The sequence below is a fragment of the Manis pentadactyla genome, chromosome 13 (genome assembly GCF_030020395.1).
Source record: "Manis pentadactyla isolate mManPen7 chromosome 13, mManPen7.hap1, whole genome shotgun sequence".
In the NCBI taxonomy this organism is placed as follows: domain Eukaryota; kingdom Metazoa; phylum Chordata; class Mammalia; order Pholidota; family Manidae; genus Manis; species Manis pentadactyla.
The window spans coordinates 34,195,748-34,217,382 of NC_080031.1; the positions used below are offsets into that span (position 1 = coordinate 34,195,748).

At 38.2% G+C, this 21,635-nt stretch overlaps 1 protein-coding gene across 1 annotated transcript in view; it reads right to left on the reverse strand.

Annotated features, from left to right (window-relative positions):
- Positions 1-8,932: 8,932 nt before the first annotated feature.
- CWF19L2 (CWF19 like cell cycle control factor 2) overlaps positions 8,933-21,635 on the reverse strand; it is a 139,772-nt gene continuing 127,069 nt past the window's right edge. The window contains exon 18 of the mRNA XM_036902659.2: positions 8,933-19,760. Coding sequence (XP_036758554.2) covers positions 19,617-19,760 — 144 coding nt within the window. The 3' untranslated portion in view covers positions 8,933-19,616. The remainder of the gene's footprint in view (positions 19,761-21,635) is intronic.

Here is a 21,635-nt window from a genome sequence, read left to right on the forward strand (position 1 = left end):
GGTCCTCCATAAAGCAGCCAAATAGAGAACGTTTGAAAATGGAGAACCTGTATTTACAAGCTCGTCTTTATTACCAGGCACTTGTCTGTGTGATGAGTACGTAGTAACTCATTGAATTTCAACAGTTTTCTGAGATTTTTCTTGATACACCTCCACTGTCATTACAGTCTAAGAGCCTTTAGGTCAAGTTTTATTTTGTGTTCCATTCCCAGAGCGGTGCCCAGTGCCTACACCATAGTAAGTACAAAAGAGCATTAAATTAATGTGCATAAGCCATACAATTATTAACATATGACTGACTATATCAATCCAAAGTCCATGCTCTTCACAGTGTTTCCAAATAGGACTTCATATATTAGTGGAAAAAACTACATAAATTGAAGTGGATTGCATTTACCTTGCCACTAATTCTATTTAATGCCAAAAATATACACAACTACATTCAATTATTGAACTGTAAAATGTATCCAGTGGGCAGTCTGACAACAGCTACACTAAATGATAGTAACTCTAATGAAATATGATTGTTATGCAATTGATGATCAACACTTTAATATTCAGTACCTAAAAGGTAGTTGGCATGTCTCTTTATCATTCAAATATTTCTTAATGGAAACTACAATTGGAAAGGTAAGACTGATGAAAAGTATTAACTATGCAATAAATTCTGTTACTGCATATTTCATAAAGATAAATCCTACATGATCATTCTGGCACCTAGATATACCAATAAATCATCACAAAAAAGGCCCTATTAGGCCCTATTAGTAGAGATATTTGAAAGTTTCTGCTGAACGATTCCAAAGTCTTGTCAATTTTTATCAAAATGTTTTAAGAAACCAAGAATTTCTGGCTATGTTTAATTCAGGGAAGGAATTACCAAAAGTGACTCTCTACAGTTGTGTTGGGGTCAACAATTCGTGGATTCTCTCTCAAAGTTCAGTAAATTGACCTATGTTTAATGATACAAAAATACAAATGATAAACGGAAAGAAGGAAAGAGTGTGACTCCACTTCATTTAACTGTTACTCTTTATGAACAGCAGGGTACCACTGAAGCTGCTCCAATTCCTTCCTACCTGATCAGAGAAAGTGTTGCTTGTATCAAAGAAGTTGCATAAATAAATCTCTGTAAGAGTCCTGCAGTTCTTATCCTTCTTGGCGCTTCAGTAGCATTGTTCCTTCATCTGTACACTGATATGCCTGTGGAATGTTTGACCAAGACTGCAACACTGCAACATTTATTCCAGCCTTTATTTCATTGTAACAAGATGACTGCAAGATCTTCTTAGTGACCTTCCTGAATTTTACATACTCCCTTTCAGATTCATTTTCTAACATCTGCCCTAATGCCATAATACTGATGGGAAAAGCCATAATTACTTAGACTTTTGAGACTTTCCAAAATGTGAACCAGATCCATCAGGGTATTCTCATCTACTGAGAATTCATACAACTTTTGTAGATACATATGGTTTACTTGTATCGCCCAAACGTGGTTTGTATATTTTTCACCTTTGCCCTTTGCTCACACTGTTCCACCCAACCAGAACATCACATCCTAACAACCATCTAGAATCTTATCCATTGACTCAGTAAATTCGTTTTCTAAAATTGTCCCATCATGAACGCTCTCATTTCTTCTGAGATCCTTTTGATGCGATCCACAAGTTCTTCAGTTGTTTTAAAACATCATTTTAACATGATCAAACTTTCCAAAATTTAACACCTTAAAACTTTAATCTCCTTGAAGATAAAAAGCCCATCTTACTTTTTTCATACTTCCATTCTGCCTAACAGTCTGCTGTTTATAGTAGATACTCAGTAAATACTTGCTAATTTCACCAAAACCATGCCCTTTGTATTTTCCTATCATTTTCTTTGTTCATTTTGAAATGGAGTTATAGCTTCTATCAGTCGGGGGCATGTCTGTCTGTGAACTCTCATTGTCTGTAGAAACACTGGCTCCTGTTCTCTCTGTGTTATAGAAACTTTGTATGGAATTTACCTGATGAAATTCTGTCACTTGTTTTGAATAAAATTTGCTTCTACTTTTAGAGAGGGAATAGGCCAGGGTGGCTTCTTTTACTTGACAACATTGAATGATATTACACTCACTCATCATTAGGATTGTTTCCAATTTCTCCTGCTTTTTGCAGATTTACCCAGCATGCTATACAGTAAATATTTTGGCAATCTGAGGTTTCCTTTGTATTTGTGGATGTTAAAAGCCCAGTTTTCCCTCCACTTCCTTTTGTGCAGATGCTGATACTGATGCCAGGGTTCTTGTTTGCAGAGTCGAAGAATGAACTTAGCAAACACCCAAGGTAGGAGAGCCAGAGAGAGGCTTTTATTGAGAGAGACAGTGAGAGGACAGACAGAGCTCCTGGCTCACGCCAAGAGGGGACAAGAGAGCCTGGGGTGGTGCGTTGTCTAGGGGTTTTATAGGCAACTGAGGATTTTGGGGAACCGGATAAAGGGCTTAGGGGTATGGGCTTGTTAAGTGCTCCCTGAATATTTAGAATTAATTTAACACAAGGAACTTACTGCTCTGATTTCTCTCTGAGATACCAGTGTCTCAGTCTGGGAGCATATCAAACAAGGCTGCCTGCCCAGCCCTCAAGGTGGGCTGAGGTATTATTTGCTAAAGAATAAGTTAAGAATCTTACTTCTTAACTTCCTGGGTATTAAAATGCAATCTTATCTTTAAGGTGGAATCCTTCCTGCCTTTTACTATGTTGTTTATAGCTGGGCTTGCTTGCCATTAATTGCCCAGATTGCAAAATCACCTCAGCAGATCTGAAGGACGAAAGACAGCACATAGGCTTGGGCCTTTTAGCATGTTAAAGTGAATCTTACACATGATTATAAATGATTAGCATAATAAAAACATATGCTACTCTTCTTTATTTGGGGAATATTAACTGATCTCACTGAAGAATGACTCTAGAACTTAATGTTTAACACAGAGTTTTGGCAGGAGGTTTCCTTGCATGTAGTTACATTGCTCTGACTGCAGATATCCTGCCCTGCTTTTTCTGGAGGCCCCCACCCTCCTCTGACTACACCCATGGCCCCTGTCTCAATGCCATGCAGAGCCCATTGTTGGTAGTTTGTCCCTACATGCTTATAAATGGGGGCTACAGGAACACTGCTTTGATGATGATGTCTGTGGGTCTTGAGTTTTGCTATTCTATATTCAAGCTGCTTATTGCTATTTATAGATGGACTTAGTGAGGCTCAAAAACTATGTCACTGTCATCATTGCAAAACTATTTTTGAACCATCACTCACCTAACAAGACTCCTGAGAAAAATGTGAGGGTAAAAATGGATGAAATTAATTAGTTAAGTGAAGTATACTACTTATATTTGGCTTATTGACTGTGTTGTGCCATCCTGGAAGGTATCTGGAACATCTTTGGAAGAGCCAATGCTTTTATTATATATAGCTGCCATCCTGGAAGGTATCTGGAACATCTTTGGAAGAGCCAATGCTTTTATTATATATAGAAAAGTGCTATAAAAATAATTTGTTTAAACCAATTCAATCATTGGTATGCTATCTAGGTAATGAGTATTTTCACAGCCCTCATTTTCCATTATCTTTTAATTTTCAGGAAAAATGATATAACTGGATGTAACCAAAATAAATACCAATAAAAATACAAAGAGGGATTCTGAAATGTTCTGCCTTAAAAGTCAAACAAAAATTAGTAAACAGCACCAGTAATTCAAATGCCCTTCACAAACAAAAACTTAAGTTTCTCCTGTTAGAAAAATTAGTAAGAATACTTCTTCACTGTCTCTAAACTGAAACATATTCCAGCAAAATACTACAAGAAAGTGAATCAAATGACTTTTTTATTTCCCAGTGTATAAAGAAGCTATGTCTACACCTATACTGTAGTCTTTCAAGTGTGCAATAGCATTATGTCTAGAAAAATGTATATACCTTAAATTAAAAATACTTTATTGTTAAATAATGCTAAGCATCACCTGAGCTTTTGGTGAGCTGTCGTCTTCTTGCTGGTGGTCAGTCTTGCCTTGATGTGGGTGGCTGCTGAGTGGTCAGGGTGGTGGTTGCTGAAGGCTGGGGTGGCTTTAGCAATTTCTTAATATAAAACAACAATGAAGTTTGCTGCATCGATTGAGTCTTCCTTTCACTTGAACATTTAGAAGCCAGTGTAGGGTTATTAATCGGCCTAATTTCAAAATTGTTGTGTCTCAGGTAATAGGGAGGTCCAACGAGAGGGAGAGAGACGGGGAATGGTCAATCAGTGGAGCAATACGAACATACGCATTCACTGATGGAAGTTTGCTGTCTTACATGGGCCCAGTTTGTTGCACCCAAACCAGTTACAAAAGGAGCAAGAAAGATCACTGATTACAGATCACAATAACAAATACAATAATGAAAAAGTTTGAAATACTGCAAAAATTACAAAAATGTGAGACAGACACATGAAGTGAGCAAATGCTATTGGGAAAATAGACTTGCTTGACACAAGGTTGCCAAAAACCTTAAATTTGTAAAAAAATGTACCTATAAAGTAGGATAAAGCAAAGTGCAGTAAAACGAAGTATGCCTGTATACTAAACTCTGAAAGATGCACATTTTGAAAGAACTTTCCTATCTATCTATCTATCCAGTACTCTTCAGTTTAGACAATGTCATCTGAATTCTATATTTGAAGCAGAATAGAAAAGAAACTAGAGTTTTATTCAAAACCACAAAGGGAAACAGCATGTAACTCCTAGTACTATACTCACTACAAATAAATTTTCCCTCTAGAAAAGAATCAACTGAATTCTTTATTTTTTTTATATTGGTAGAAATGTGGTGGCAAACTGAAATTAAAATAAGTAAAGGAAATACACATTAGTATTTTTAGGTAAATGTACACAATGATAAAATTGGAACAGAATCAAAGTTTTAAACAGGCATAATTTTCTTTCAAATAGCAATAATTTCATGTGAAATTACTGAATAAGTAGGCAATAGTCTGTGAAAAACTGTATTCATTTTCTAGTATCCTGTACAAGTATATCTGACACTAGATATGTTTCTGGAGGTTTCCTAATACAGTTAACAAATTCACATCATAAAATGTCATGTAATAATAAAATATCCTTCCCAATAGATGTTCTATAAAGTGGCTTAAGTCCATGACTGCATACCTATATGGAGCATTCTTAACTGTATTAATTTTAGAAAATAGAGCAGAAAAATAAATAATAGTAGGTGCTTTATCTTTAGTATTGAACTTTTAAGATTAATATTTGAATAGGAACATTACTATGCTAAATTACACAAGAGAACGAACAATTTATGCTTTTAAAAATTTAATGCACCCATCTCAATCATGTTGGCTCCAAAGGTACAAGAATACCAGCAGAAATTTTCTGAAGATTATGTTAATAGTCCCTGGGTCATTTCTGTGTCCTCTGGCACCAGAAAACACTGACTGAGCTCTATCAAGTGTTTCTGGATCTCAATGCTTCTTCCCTTTGGTAGCTCCTCTCTTAGTTCTGTTATCTTGTTTTCAATTTTTTCTTTATATTTCTAGACACAGAATTATTTTTCAGGGAAAAGTGAATTGATGTGTAACCTGCAGAAAGATCTAGAACACTGATCAATAATACAAGTTGAAGCTCTTTCTGATAATGCCAATGGAAGGGTCCTGGACCAGAAAGGGGGCAAAACAAGCCTTATAAAGAAAACTATCACCTTATCTTTTAAAGCGCCAACTAAGATGAACCAAATTTCGGGTTCTAGTCCTAGGAATTTACCTAAGAGAAGAAATATAAAAACAAATCAAATAACATCTTAAAAGTCCTACATCAGAATGCTGTGCCGGGTACAATTAGGGCACAAAGGAGAAAGTGATGAATTTTACTCATGGTGTCAGTAAGAATTCCATAAAGAAGATTAACATCTGGACTGAACAAGGTCTTCAAAATTAGTAGATATCCCCCAATCTGTGTGTTGTGGAAAGGCGGTGGAGAAGCAGTCTAACTGACACAGCATGAACAAAGGTAAAGAGGCCGAACTAGCACAACATGTTAAGGGAATTACAGTTGAGTATGACTTTCACTGAATGGGAGGAGTTAGAAGTAACAGTAGAAAGGAAGGATGAAGTCATATTATGAAAAACATTTCTCATGCTGAGGAGTTTGGCCTTCATCCTGTAAGTACAGAAGAACCCTTCAAGGAGTGACATGGTCTTCTAGAGAAGTAATTCTGGTATTAGTAGAAGAAAAGGGCAAAACTAAAGGGGAAACAATAGTTGAGCTATTATAGTGATCCGGAAGAGAGATGATAGGAGGTCTGCAATAACGCTGTATCAAAGGGAACATGGAGGGTATCTGTGACGTGCTAAAGACATGACTGCTAATGGAATGTGGAAGAGAAAAGAGATGACTTTCAGGTTTCTGGTGGGAGGTTGTGAGGGGGTTCATTCACCACAAGGGAAACTAATGAAGGAAGAAAAAATCTGGAGATCAGTAAAATATGTTTTATTTGAATATGTTGATTTTGAAGTGCCTCATGGGATATTTAGGTAGAGAACTCATTTAAGGAGTATACAGAGAAAAAGGAACCACTAACTCTATCAATAAGAAACAATTAGAGGAGAAAAGAAAATAGAGACAGGACTACCAATGAAGTAAAAAGAGAAGCTTCAAGTAACATTCAATGTTCAGTCCTACAGAGAAGATAAATAAGATGAAGACTGAAAAAAGTTTTTTGGTTAATTTGTTTTGATTAGGCAACTGGATCAGCAATGCTATTGTAGCTCCCAAAATAAGTAGCTACTGGAGCCTCACTGAGGTAGATTTAAGGAAGAATAGGAGAGAACTTTGGATAGTAAGAAGAATGGCAGCAACCTACATCTCTGTCTTCCCATATCCCCCAGAAACAATACAGAACAAGGACAAACACATTTACACAGAAACCATACCCTCAACCTAAGGGGAACCTAGACATATTCTAACTTCAAATTACTTGTAACTGAAATTACCAAAGTGAGTGATCTCTTATGTTCCTACCACAGGCCTTTGAAGCAAAGAGCCCAAGAAAAACTGAGCAGAGTAAAAAAAAAAAAAAAAAAGGAGCCTGCCGTAGGCCTAAAATTAGTCTAAAATCACAGTAGAAACAGAAATTCCAATCTAGGAGGACAAAATGAGTATGCAAGATGCCCTTTGGTAACCTGGGTGGTAGAGAGAAGCAAAAACAGAAAACTCAAGAGTCCGACAAACAAAAACAAAGCAAACAAAAAAACACAGCACACAGCATCCCTTTCCCCACTACAAAATTTACAAAATCCATTAAAGCAACTGGACTTTCCTATACTGACAGAGAGAGTGCTTTTCACAGGGAAATTTGTAATCACCCCAAATCCAAACAATTAATGGGAAATGAATAAATCTCTATAATGGTAGTATAGGAAATCAGAAGATAGTAACACACATCAACAATGAAAATTTTCTACAAAAAGAAAAACTATCACACAAAAGAAAACCGTAACACATCAAACTTTATTAAAACACACAAGCATTTGGGGATATGAAAAAGCAATCTTAATTGGAAATTCAAAAAATTAAAAACAAATAAGCAAAACCAGGAATAAATAGATGATTAAATTGAAAAAATAAATGGAAAAAAAGACAATCATAACAGAAATGAAGATTAAATTATAAGGTACACAGGGAGAACAGACTAAATGAAAACTTAACAGGCATTGAAGAAATACAGAAAAACATGCAAGAGAATAAATATGAGGGAGGAAAAAGGAAAAAGGATCAAAGAATGAAATGGAAGATAGACCAAAGAGATAAACCACATATAATTGGAGTCTATGAAGACAACAAAAACAATGTAACAGAACTGATATTAAAACCATAGTACATGAAAACATAACAGAAAAAAGATCTGAATCTACATTTTGAAAGAGATCTTGTAATGAGAAATGTCAACTCTGAGACATCCTGGTAAAACTTCCAGACTTGAAATTTTTTAAAAATCCACAAGGATTCCAGTTTATACCATCAATAAGTTGTAAGGATAAGAGAAATTAGACTGGCATCAGACTTCTCAAGTATATAAAAATAAAAAACAAGGGCAATCAATGAAACAGCATTTTCAAAAACCTGAAAAAGTATGAATTAAGGATTTTATATTCACCATGCCATCTTTCAAGTACCAATACTATAGAAGAACATCTATAAACATAAAAACTTAGAGAATTATGCATCCATGAGCCATTCACAAGGAATCTATTAATGAATGAGCTATACTCAACAACAATAACAAAAAAATGCTGAGTATTTATTTACTATGCTTAATAGTAGCTTTAAGACTAAACAGATAGTAGGGATCAGAGTGCAAAACCAATATATAAAGATTATATGTTATGATTGGGTAGAAATAACACAACTAAAAAATGGAGCAGAAAGAAGAAAATACAATAAGCTCACTGTTACATAGGCAATAGGTATGAATTAAGGAATTAAAAACCCAATAAATCAGATAATAGACATATAAATAAGAAAATAGGGGATAAAGTGTAAGTACAATGGTAACCACTAGAACAAAAATTCAAACCTTCCTAAATATAAGTAAACATTTTAAAATAAAATAGCAAATAATGCAATTATAGAGAAATAAACAAAGCAAATGTAATAATTATAAAATCTGTGACAGACTTAAAACCAGTCATATTAATAAATATTAATAGGGTTAGTCATCTATTAAAAGTTCACTGTGGCTCTCAAAGCAAGAATCAATGTTATGCTGCATATAAGAAACAAAGTGATTTAAGAAGGTTAAAAATATGGAACTGACAATGGAATACCAAGTCAATGAAAAAAAAAAAAGGAGGGGTACCAATCTAGGTATCAGGCAAAATATAATCCAAACCAAAAAGCATAAATGTGACAAAGACCCTTTTTAATGTAAAAATCAGAATTTTACAATAAAGACATAACACATATGAATATGTATGTACCAAATAACACTGCACCATCATATTGTAAAGCAAAAAACTACAGGAGATACAGGCAAAGATAGAAATGCACTATAATAGGAAAATTAACAAGCAAAACAAAGTGAAAGACAGAATAAGTAGACAAAAAGTGAGTATGCATATAGAAAACCTAAACAACATAATCAATTAGACCTTATGACTATAAATCAAATTTTACATCCTGATAATAGACTGTACACCTTAAATGCATAGGCTATTTACAAAAATTGATCAGATACAAGGTCACAAAGTTCCATAAAGTAGAAATATTACCAGAAAGAGAATTCTTTAACACAACCAAGTAATATCAGAAATTATTAACAAACTCAAAATGCAACAATTATCTTAGATTGAAATTAATAAACATTATTTCAAATAATCCTTAGATAAAATGAGAAATGTAAACTAAAAGTAACAATTTGTAAGAATTATAACAAAAACACTTTCTATCAGAATCTATGAAATGTAGTTAATCAGAAAAATATCAATAAAAGAATGAGAATACATGAATTAAATTTAAAAACTAGAAGCTTTCGTAAGATTGTACATCAATGACACCTTAATAAAAAATAAGGAACATACAAAAAAATAGCTTAAAACTAAGGTTTTGATGAGTTTATTAAATTTTCATAATTGTCACTAATATCCCCAAGTCTGAAAAGAAAGAGTCATGTCATTTTCCTCTTATTTGCCTGCTTTTTCTTATTAAGAAAACAGTGGAAATGGCTGAAGGTTAATGGGCTAACCTAGGACAAAGTGAACAGTGGAGCTGACTTTTGAAGTGAGTGCTCCAGTGCTACAAACGGAATTGGGAAGTGTTAGAAAAAGCATAAAACCTAAATGTGATTTATTCCCACCAGGAGGTTTAAACATTTTAACAGTAAGGTATTAAAGGGCCATCTGGTGGAAAATATGCCAGGAAGCTGCTCAAACTGAGAGTGGGGTTTGGAGCGGGTGGGTGATTGGTAAGGACCTGGCAATACCTGTTTGAGTTTTTTAAACCTACCAACGAAATTAAGACAAATGTAATTGAGAAGGCCCTATTTGGATATAATTGGCTTAAGCGACATCTGGGAAAGAATGTCTATAGTACTCAGCCAATGAGGAACCAGGGGAGGGACTCACGTGCTAGGGAATAAATTACTTGCGCCAATGGCCTCAGGTGTGCCTCCTCACCAGACACTCGATGTTGCAAGACTGTCATTAAAGCCTCGCTTCGCTGTTCTCTTTGCCTCCATGTCCACTTACTGAATTTGGACCAGTGAGTGTGTTTCTCACAGAAGTAACTTAAATCCCACAGATCTTCCCCAATGGGAATGGGAAAGATTCCTAACTAGATAATAAGAACTCTGACACAGAATATTTAATATCTCAGGGAAAGGCCACAGAGTTCAACAACTCTAACAAAACAAACTATCTCAACCACCCTCCACTCACCATGGTTCCCCACAACTCCCTAAGCTACAAAAAAAAGTAGATAGAATATGATTTACCTACGCCTCAAACTACAGAGAGAAGTCTAGCAAAGACCTCCAAGCGTGAGCGAGACAAAAAGAAACATCCTGGCTGCTCTGCATACACACGGTGGCAAAATATTAGTAAAAGAATAAATGTACAAATGAGCTGAATAATGCATGCAAACTACAAAGAGCATGACTAAAAGAAAACTCCGCAAAAGAAATTTCTATATGTTGCTTCTTGAAGAACTTGATAAAAATCTGAATATTAAAAAAAAGCTCAAAAACAATGATTTAAAATAAAAGAACACAGAGATCACTGAGCTACAAAAAATGAGCTAGCAAAATAAAAATGAGCATACAGCATTGCTACAGAATCAGTAAATAAACTATTAACAGCAGGAAACAGAATAGGCAAGGCTGAAAAAAATCAAACTCGTTTTATGTCCATTTACTCAGGTGACACCAAATGTAAATTTTGATCAACTCAAAGGAATGCAGAGTACTGAAAAGAGCAAATATTTGAATAAATATCCTCATTTTAAAAAATCTCTTTAAATAAAATTAGGTGTTTAAAGCAAAAATAATTACAAGGTATCTGTGAATTATAACAGATAAGAAGTAAAAAGTAGGATAACAAAGGACAAGATGGGAGAAATGAAAGAATAAAGTTTCAAGGTTATTAAATGTGGTGTGCCATTTTTTGGTGGACCAACTCTGGGTGGCCTCCACCCTCTTCTGATCCTGGGCACTTCCTCTGTGCTCCCATGGCCTTGAGTGTGGACATGACCTGTGACATGCTTCTAACCAACAGTATATGGCAACAGAGTAGGTGATTATGTGACTGGGTCATGTAAGACTTCACAGGCAATCTTGCTGGAATTTCCTTCTCCTTTGCTGGCTGTGAGGGATTAAGCAGCTACGTTGGGGAGCCCATGTGGTAAGGAACTGCTGGTGCCTGATAGGAGCAGAAGGTTGCCTGCGGCCAAAGACCAGCAAAAAACTGACGCTTTAAGTCCTACTTGCAAAGAACTGAGATCTACAAAGAACCATGTTAAGTGCAGAAATGCATCTTTTCCCAGTTCAGCCCCGAGATGAGAACTCTGTCCTGGCTGACACCTTGATTGCAGCCTGGTGAGTCCTTAGGCAGAGGACCCAGTCAAGCTGTGCCTGTATTCCTGACCCACAGAGGCTGTTAGATAATAAATGTGTGTAGCTTTAAGCTGCTGAGTTTGTGGTAATTTGCTCTGCAATAAAAAAAATATTATCATATGATGTTTATTAGGTTTAAATCTATCACCTATTTGTTTTCTGTTTGTCCCATCCGTACCTTGTTTCCCTTTTCTTTTTCTATGTTTCTTCCATTTTATCTTCTTTGTTGGCTGACTGCTATAAAACTTTATTTGCTTGCTTTTCATCTTAGTCTACTTTAAAGTTCATAATTATACATCTTCATCACAGTCTATGTTCAAGTTACGTTAAACACTTCTGGTATAGGGTAACAACCTTATAATAGTATACTTCTATTTTGCCCCTTCCCACTTTTGCACTATTATTGTCATTTATTTTGCTTTTACATATGTTATAAACCTCACACTACTTGTTTTTGCGTAAACAATAAAGAGATTTGGAGAGGAGAAAAAAAATCTTTTGTTTACCCATGTAAGCCTTTTCAGTGCCTAACTTTGCATGCCTGGTAATTTCTGACTGGATGACAGACACTTTGAAATTTATGTTGTGACTATGTAGGAAAGGACCCCCCCCACTTCCCCTACTGTTCTATGACAGCTGCCCTTGGCTTCACCACAGATGTCTGTCTGGCCTTAAGAAACCTCTTGTACCCATGGGAAAGGAGCTAAATAAGGGCCTTGAAGGCCAGATGCCTGGCTATGAAGGCCACACACATGCGCATCTTAGAACACTTAATGTAACCATGAAGTAGCAGTATAGCAGTATATGAAGTACAGCTGTGTGCAGAATAAAGTGGCCTGTTTGAGCACCATCCATGACAACACCTGCTGCCTTCTCTGCTCTTCACATTGCCCAAAAACCTCAGAGGCAACCCCCAGACCCCGACACTTGGCACTGTGAGCAAGATGAGGTACGTGATTGGGACAGCAACAGTCCTTCGGCTCCCCTGAACATGGAGGGGTGGGTGGAGGAGATGTGGCCCCGGGCCTCTATTTTGGTACCTGGTGGCAACGCACTTGACCGCTTAGCCGGCACTGGAGGATTGGGAGTCTATACAGCTGACTTCAAAGGTTATACGGATGGCATTGGAAATGCTAGAGTCCCTAGTCCCTCAGGCCCACAGGGAATCGGCTGGGCAAGGGGCATGGATGTTCCTGACGGTCATCCACCATGCTGCTCGCAAAACTGTGGAGTTGCAGTAGCGAGTGCAGAGTCTCCGCCGGAAGAAGGAGGACTTTGGGCAACGACTGGTAGCTCCCGAACGTATGTTACAGATCAGTGAGTAACTGCCCTATACTCGTCGGGGGCAGGAGGCCCGGAGTGCAGCGCAGCGTTATTGGTTTGCATGCTGCTCCACTGTGCGGCCACCTGGGGGGATGCAGGAACCTGTAGCCACAAGGGGGCAGCCGGGTGACCCCCAGACAGCTACCCAGCAAATGAAGTACACAGCCATAGAATTGCAGAATTTGGCCAAGCAGGGTACGCAACATTTGGGGGAACCTGTGCCTGCCTGGCTGTTCTGACTGTGAGATGAGGGCGCTGAGAACACAATGTGTGTCAGCTTTAGCTCACTTAGGAGACATATGAGTAGAGCGACCTCAAGAAACCAAAGTGAGAACTACTGCAGTAAAGCAGCACAAGGAGAAAATAAATAAAACAGCCACGGCGAAAACGGCGCCAGGGGTGGCTGCGGTAGGACCGCTGAAAGTGAGCCGCAGACAGGTACGGACTGACCTTTTGGCTGCTGGATTGGCTCGTGAAAAGCTTGATGGACAGCCTTTAGAGGTCTTGATGGGACTATCGGAGCAGTAGCGTCCAAACCAACGCTATCGCCCACTGCCCCCAAAGCAGGTGCGGGAGAGCGCTGTGGCAGACCAGGAACCGGCGCCCCAAGCACTGACTTCCTCCCTGGCTAGGGGTGGGGCCGAGGTACCTGGTATACTGGGACACCGCAGGACCAGAGGCCATTTGTTGAACTTGCCACTCACTGGTCCCCACAGAATGTATAGGGGGTGTTGGCGTGGGTGGATATGGGTGCTGACTCCACCCTCCTTCATGGCAACTCGGATAGATTCCGGGACCCCTTTGCAGTCATATGGTGGGAAAACTGTGCAGGTGCAGCGAGTGACTGTGACTCTGAGAATTGGGCACCTGCCCCCACATCTGTATGCAGTTTATGTACCTCTGATAGCGGAATACATTCTAGGGGTGGATGTGCTATACTGTCTAACAATGCAAATAAAATGACTCTGGGAGAGTTTCAGTTGCGTGTGTGTGTGTTGTGAAAACAGTGCGGGGAGGTCATCTGCACCACACACCTTTAGTGTTGCCACAAGCCACCCGCCCAGTGAACGTTAAACAATACCGGCTGCCTGGTGGACAGGAGGAAATCAGCCAAACCATTTTGCAGTTAGAGGAAGTAAACATCATCCGCCCAGCACACAGACCTTTTAATTCACCCGTGTGGCCTGACGGCACTTTGAGAATGACAGTGGACTATCGGGAACTAAATAAAGTGACTCCCCTGCTGCATGCTGCAGTACCAAACATTACTGACCTGATGGATGAATTGACTGTGACTTTGGGAACTTATATTTTGTGTTGGATCTGGCTAATGCCTTCTTTTCCACTGACATTGCACCAGAAAGCCAGGAACAGTTAGTTTGCCTTCAAGTGGGAGAGCAGGTAGTGGACATTCACTGTCCTCCCACAAGGATACCTGCACAGTCCTACTTTGTGTCATGGTTTGGTGGCTAGTGACCTGGCCACCTGGTTCCATCCACCCTCAGTTCAAGTGTTCCATTATGTAGATGATATAATGTTGACTTCTGATTCTCTCCAAGATCTAGAAGCTGTGGCTCACAATTTGCACCAGGCCCTCCGGGGGTGGGGATGGGCCAACAAAGACCAGGTGCAGAGACCTGGTTACTCTGTCATGTTCTTGGGTGTTGTCTGGTCAGCTAAGACAAAGTGTTACCTGAAGCAGTGATTGATAAAATACAACAGTACCCCCACCCAGAAACTGTTAAGCAGCTACAAACATATGTGGGCTTGTTGGGGTATTAGAGAATGTTTATCCCTCACTTAGCCGTGCTGGTGAAGCCACTGCATCGCCTTATAAAGCGAGGGGAAGCGTGGGACTGGACGCCAGAGGTAGAAAAGGCTTTTGCAGAGACAAAAAGAGCAGTGGCTCAGGCCCAGGTGCTGCAAGTCACTGACCCCTCCACACCGTTCCTGCTGACAGTGTGTGCCAGCACAGATGGGTGCAGGTGGGGATTATGGCAGAATCAAGAGGTCCGCCAAGTCCCAATAGGATTTTGGTCTCAGTTGTGGAAGGGAGCTGAGACTCACTATTTGCTGTTGGAGAAACAGCTGGCAGCAGTGTATGCTGCCTTACTGGCTACTGAAGGAATCACGGGAACACAAGCAGTCTCCTTGTCTGTTACAGTTCTTTAGATTGTTTCTGTGGGCTCTGGGTACAGGGCTCTGCTTTGTGTGCAAGAAAGAAGCAGGCGGCTGCTGTCCTATAGAAAGGGGTGGGATGTAGGGAAGGTTCCCCCTCCCCACTGTTCTATGAGGACAGCTGCCACCGCTTCACCCCAGATATGTCTGGCCTTGAGAAACCTGTTGTCCCCATGCGAAAGGAGCTAGATAAGGGCCTTGAAGGCCAGATGCCTAGCCATGAAGGCCACATGCATGCGCATCTTAAAACACTTATGTAACTATGAATTAGCGGTATAGCAGTATAAGAAGCACAGCTTTGTGCAGAATAAAGTGGCCTCCTTGAGTGCCCTCCATGATGACCCCCGCTGCCTTCTTTGCTCTTTGCATTGCCCCAAAACCTCAAATGCAACCCCCGGACCCTGACAGACCACTGAATATATTTTTATTCCTATAAATATTTTGAAGTTTTATCCTGGGATGTAGTTAAGTTACTTGGAAACAGTTCAATTCTTTTGCCTCTTACTTTTAAGTTTCGTTTATCTAGACTGGAATAGTGCTAAGTCTTGAGACAATTATGCTGCAATACACACTACCGTTCTGTGTACTCTACCCAATTCCTGGTCAATCTTGAAATTTTCTATTCTAGCTAGTGGTGAAGGTTACTTCTTATCCTCTCAGGTAGGTCAATCTTTGCCTGGCCTTGGGTAGTTTGCTCTCATGCTAATCAGTGCACAGAAACTTGACCCTCTGAAGATCTCTAGAGCTCCCTTTCTGCCCAGCAATGTCCTCTCTAGTGACCTGCCATCCTGGTCTCTCCAGACTCACAGTCTATTCCCTCAATTTGGTAAGTGCAACTAAGCTTTCCTTGGATTCCCCACCTTGTACCACAAGATGGGAACTCTCAAGGCAGAAAGATAAGGAATTGCAGGGCTTATCTTAATTTGTTTCCCATCTCTTAGGGATCATTAAATTTTCTTGCATTATAGCCCATCATTTGGAACCATCATTTCATATATATTGTCTATTTTTTGGTTGTTTTAAACAGGAAGACAATGTGGTTCCTTTGTCTGGACTGAAAGCATTAAGTCTTAAGCTATTTCTTATAAAAAGAAAGGCTCATTCTGTGTTGAACCAAGAGTCCACAGGGCAGAGCAAGAAGTCCCCCAGAGTCATTCTCCAGAAGCAGGCCTGCAGCCCTTATCAAGCAATGGGCAACATGTGTGCAACTTAATTTTAGAATTGCCAGTAAAGAATGACTGCAATGTAAATCAAGTTGTCTGTCTTTTTCAATGAATGCACCTGCTGCAGTTATTGTATTATTTTCTTACTATTTTATGTGTGGGGTGTGTTGTGTATGTATATGTATGCATGCATGTAAGGGGTACAAACAACTTAAGTTCAAAAATCTTCAGATTTAAAGCACCTGAGTAGCTGCATCTCAGTAGATGGGATCCTGAATCTCAAGCCTAAGCTTAATGCCCTACTTGAATAAGACTTTCTTGGGAGGATATGAATATATTTTCCATGGGGGTGGAATGTAAATTTGTAGCCAGAAGGTGGACTTTGGTGGATTCAAGATGGACACAAATTATTTGACACTACTCTCATAGAGGAAGGGTTATGACCCCTTTTTTTCTTCTTTTAATAGACACACTACCTTGGCTTTAAGTCAATTAGCAAACAGAAATTACTTATCAGTAGTTTCTCCCCTCTTCTTGAAAGTAGGGAAGCTCTGTGACAATTTTGACAAAGAGAAAACTAAAAATGAAGCTATGCTAATTTCTGGGCCCTGGCCCTAAGAGAGTGGCACCTTCCACCTCCTATTTCGTGGAACTGCCTTTTAGAATGGTTGCTCTGGAGGAGGCCAGATGTCATAGAGCAAGTCCAACTACCCTGAAATTTCCGTACAAGAAACTATTGTTATCAGCCTGTCCCTACTCCAGTCATCCACTCCAGGCACTAGGCTTGTGAGTGAAGCAGCTAATTTGGTCTATTCAGGCTCCCGCATGCACTATACGAAGAATGGAGGCTCTACACATATGGCCCCAGGTATCTCCAGAAGTTTGAGTCACTCTAGCTGAGGCCCCAGAAATCGTGAAGCAGAGGCAAATCACCCAGCTGAACCCTGATCAAACTCCTTACCTATATAACCATAGGGTATAATAAAATGGCTGTGATAAATATCAGGAAGAAAATCAGCAAAGTCTCCTGGCTTTCAATTGAGTTTAGATATCCTTATTATAGACACAGATACAGTACAGATGTCAAGTTGGTATTTGGATGTATGGTTCTGGAGTTCAGTAAAGAGGTCCAGAGTGAACATATAACTTTGGGAGACATCCTTCTTATCCTGTTCTAGTTTTCCTTTTTCCATAGTACTGATCACCTCTGATATTTTTTAGGTAATTTATTTATTATGTCTAATGTTTATTACCTATCTTCCCAGATACAATGTAAGCTCCTCAAGGACAGGGGTTTTTGCCTTACTCACTAATGTGTCATCATGCGTGCAGAACAGTGAGTGGAGTAGAAGACAATCAAATTATTTGTTGATTTGTTGAATAAATGAACCAACTTAAAAATGGTATTTAAGACCATTTTAGTGATGAAATTACCTTGGGAGAGAGTGAGTGTAATAGAGAAAAGATAATGTTTGAGGAGGGGCATTTCACCTTTTAGAGGCTGAAAAGAGGAAGAGGAATCAGCAAGAGGATGTAGCCAGCAAGGAAGGGACATAAATGAGAGAGTGTTTTAGAAGCAGGTAAAGAAAGTGTTTCAAGTTAGGTTAATGATGATATAGACAGAGTAAGAAATGCACTGATAATTACTCAGTTTGCTGATGTAGAACGTCCACTGAGGACACTGACATCAACAATTTAAGTGGAATGGTGCAGATAAAGTCTAACCATACAAAGAACAAGAGATTGGAAGGAGAGGAAATAGACTTTTAAAAAATGAGTTCTGCTGGGGAAGAAAAATGGTAGAGAGGGATGTTGTGATGAGAGTGTTTGCTGTTGATAGAATATAAAATGTTTCACATGTTCACAGGAATAAACTTACAGTCAGGGAAAATCCAAACAGTACAAAGAGAGTAGGGGCAGATGAGTACGTGAGAAGGGATGAAATCTGAAACATAAATGAGTGAATGGCCCCTAGATAAGAACATAATAATTTATCTACAGTTAGAAAGATAAAGAGTAGAGTACATGGGTATGGAAGTAGGATATTGATAGATGTGGTAGAAATTTCCTTCTATTTGCTTCTATTTTCTCAGTAAAAAAGGGGGCAAGGTCTTCCACTAAGAATGAAGACAGAAGATGTATGAAATAGTCTTTTAGCACTGTACTCAAATACACTTGGCCCATTTCATGCTCTAGAATTTATACTGTGCTGCAATTATTTATGTACATGTCTTTTTCTCCACTAAACTGTAAAATAATTTATGGTGGGGAAGTGCTTTTTATTTTTGCATTACCACTATGTAACAAAATACTCTGCAAATAACTGTTAACTCACTGATTGAATAAACAACCATTACAGATTCCTCTAAGACTTTGCAGCAAAGACAAAAGAGTTTGAAAACAGCAATAAATAAAATACTATCAAGTACCTATTTGATGAATACACTTAAATGCAATTTGCAAATATTGAGAAACTGAAACCATTAAACTTCAAGTTGTACATGAAATTTTAAAATTACAAATACAACATCAACATTTCTTTCTTAACATACTAAAGAAATAATGAGATACTGCTATTAAAAATAACTGTAGAGTTACGTGTTAAGAGTACAGGACACAGATTCTAGGCATTCAACATTTCATGACAAAATGCCAAGGTTCAGCTCCAAATGATGATCTGATTAAAATTTTTAACTTTCATACAAAATTCAAACAACAACAAATTGTATTATTTGAAGCAATTATATTTAAAATCACCAAAATTCAAATACACTATTTAAAAATTGAGAAAGAAAAATGATCGAATCATGAACTTGTTATATTTCATTTAATTATTTATTACTTTTGGGATATTCTTTTTCCTTTAATCAAATGAGTAACAGTGATATATATGCTATTAGTAGAAAATTAAGAGCTCATCTATAAAATGCTATGAAAAGAAATTTCAATTATTACTGAATACTCCAACCAGTTTAAAAATGCAAAAGAAGGCACTCCATAGACTTGATTTTGAAGCAGCCCCACCTCCCTCTGAACTAATAAATAATTTGCTAGGTGTCCTAAATAAGCCCTCAGAAAAGTTTATATATTAACTGAATAGTTCAGAACACCAAGCCACAGGTACAGAAAGGAACAGCCGTTTCCTGAGTCCACAGGAGCAGGTGGGGAAGGAAACGGCAGAATCTAATGATGCACAGTTGCCAGAGACCCAGAGCATGACTCTCTTTCCCCATGACCTGCGGGTCAGTTTTTAGTTAGATGCAATGGATATAAAACTGAAAGGAATCAGCAGAGGAAATAAAAAATGAAAGGTATGACTCAACATTTTTTACTTTTGGTGAAGTCAAATGGTTTCCACCACTGAGCAAACTGCAGTGCTTTCTTCCTCTGATCCTCAAAGTTTTCTCGGATCCCTTTCCTCCAAAGTCTGGGTTCCAAATCCAGCATCCCACCAAGGATTTCCTTTTAAAGAATGAGAAAAACAGAAACATGGATGTATAAATGCTGAAAACATGAATGAATGAAAGAGGTATGAAATTATGTTTATTCCTCTACTAAACATAACATTAAGCAGTTCTCCATAAGGATATTCAAATTTTACATAAATATTAGTTTCAAATTTTAAAAAATCTTGTTTTCAGTTAGTCCTAACTATGCAAGCCCTGTAATTCTAGGGAGTTGAGGCTGTGTCTCTTGTCAAGCTATCTGTCCATTTTGTTGCTTGTTAGCACACCTAATAGCCAACAGCAAAGAGGAGGAAGAGAAAGTGAAATTTAACTAATTCAGTCCTTATTAGCTGCTCTGATAAACAGTTTGAAGAAAAAGTTAATTAACGTAGCAATTACAAACTTTTTTGTTTAACTGCAGTTGAATCTCAGGCTAACATTCTATCTGTTACCCAGGATATTTTATAAGTTTCTTCTCTGATTAGCTGGGAATCTTTTTTTCAGGAAACAAAACCATAATTTAATACTAATCCAAGTAAACTCAGAACTAAAAATTATTAATCACCTTTATTTGAAAAGTCACATTCCCAGGCTCTGAAAGGAATAGATTTTGTCTGCTTATTATTCTAGGTTATTTCCTTCATGATCCTCTTCCTGTGCTGTTAGCTACAGAAGCTAATCAAATTTAGGCTTGTGAGTATCCATGCACAGAAAGTTATGCGGGAGACGTGTAATGCTGAGAGGGAAGTCAGTATGGTGATTCAGGAAAACACACGACTGAGGGTCGAATTCTGCTTATTCAGTTGAGCTCTCCACAACTGTGTGGTGAGATCTTGGACATAATCTAAGACAGGCTCTTCATCGTAACAGTTACACCAAGGGCCCACTGCGTACAAGCAGGTGCTAAATATTGTAGGTGATAGAAAAATAATTAACATATATCTGTCTGTCTTCAGAGAGCTCATAACAGAATGTGGAGCATTACTGGGAGCCAGAATAATAACCCAACTATGGGAAGGATTGTTTTATATAGTAGAATAAGGTAAATGCCAAAGCAGACTATAGAGACTCAAAAAAGATGACATTTGTTGGATAAATCAGGAAAAATTTCATGGAAAAGGAACCTCTTTCACTGGGAAAAGAACTAAAGAAGCCAAAAGAGACAACAGTTTGTAGAAGACATCAAGAGAAATGGGGTAAATTTAGATTTAATGCAAGAGATACCTGGGCACCAGCCCAAGAAAGTAATGTAGTTTAGAAAATCTAGCTTATAAATTGAACTCAAGTTGTCTCCATAAAACATCAAGTTTTATCTACTGTCTACCATATAGGATTGATTTTTGTTAAAAGATGCAGCTGTCACTGGGAAGAGACTATCCCTTCTTGCTATCTGAGCAACTGCTTAGGAAGCAGGCTGAAGGAATTCTTGGGCTCACAGACTTCCTTGAAGAGCAAATTTTGCACAAAATGGGTCAGCGGTGCAATCCTGAAGAAGCTTTCCTTTTATCATTAAAACAGGATCATTCGAACCATAAGACATGCATAATACTTGGAGGGGGGCAACCTCCCACTTAAGTTTACACAAGTTAAAAAAAAAAGGGTATTTTACTTTGCTTTCATTAGAATCAAGTTAAAAAAAAATCCAGTCACTGAGCCTTCAGTCATAAAGCTCTATTGAATAACAAAATAATTTTTTCAGGACAATTAAAACAAATTTCTTTATAGTTAACTCTGGAATAAAATATTCTGAAAATTTCTCAAAGTTTCTGTAATATTATCTCAACAGTTCAAAGATAGATGGGCATGATTTGGGGCCTTTGGTGAGGGCAACAGCATGAAGGTTTTGAATCCAAACCTCTGGGAGTGCGAATCCTCTTGACATGTTTGTTGC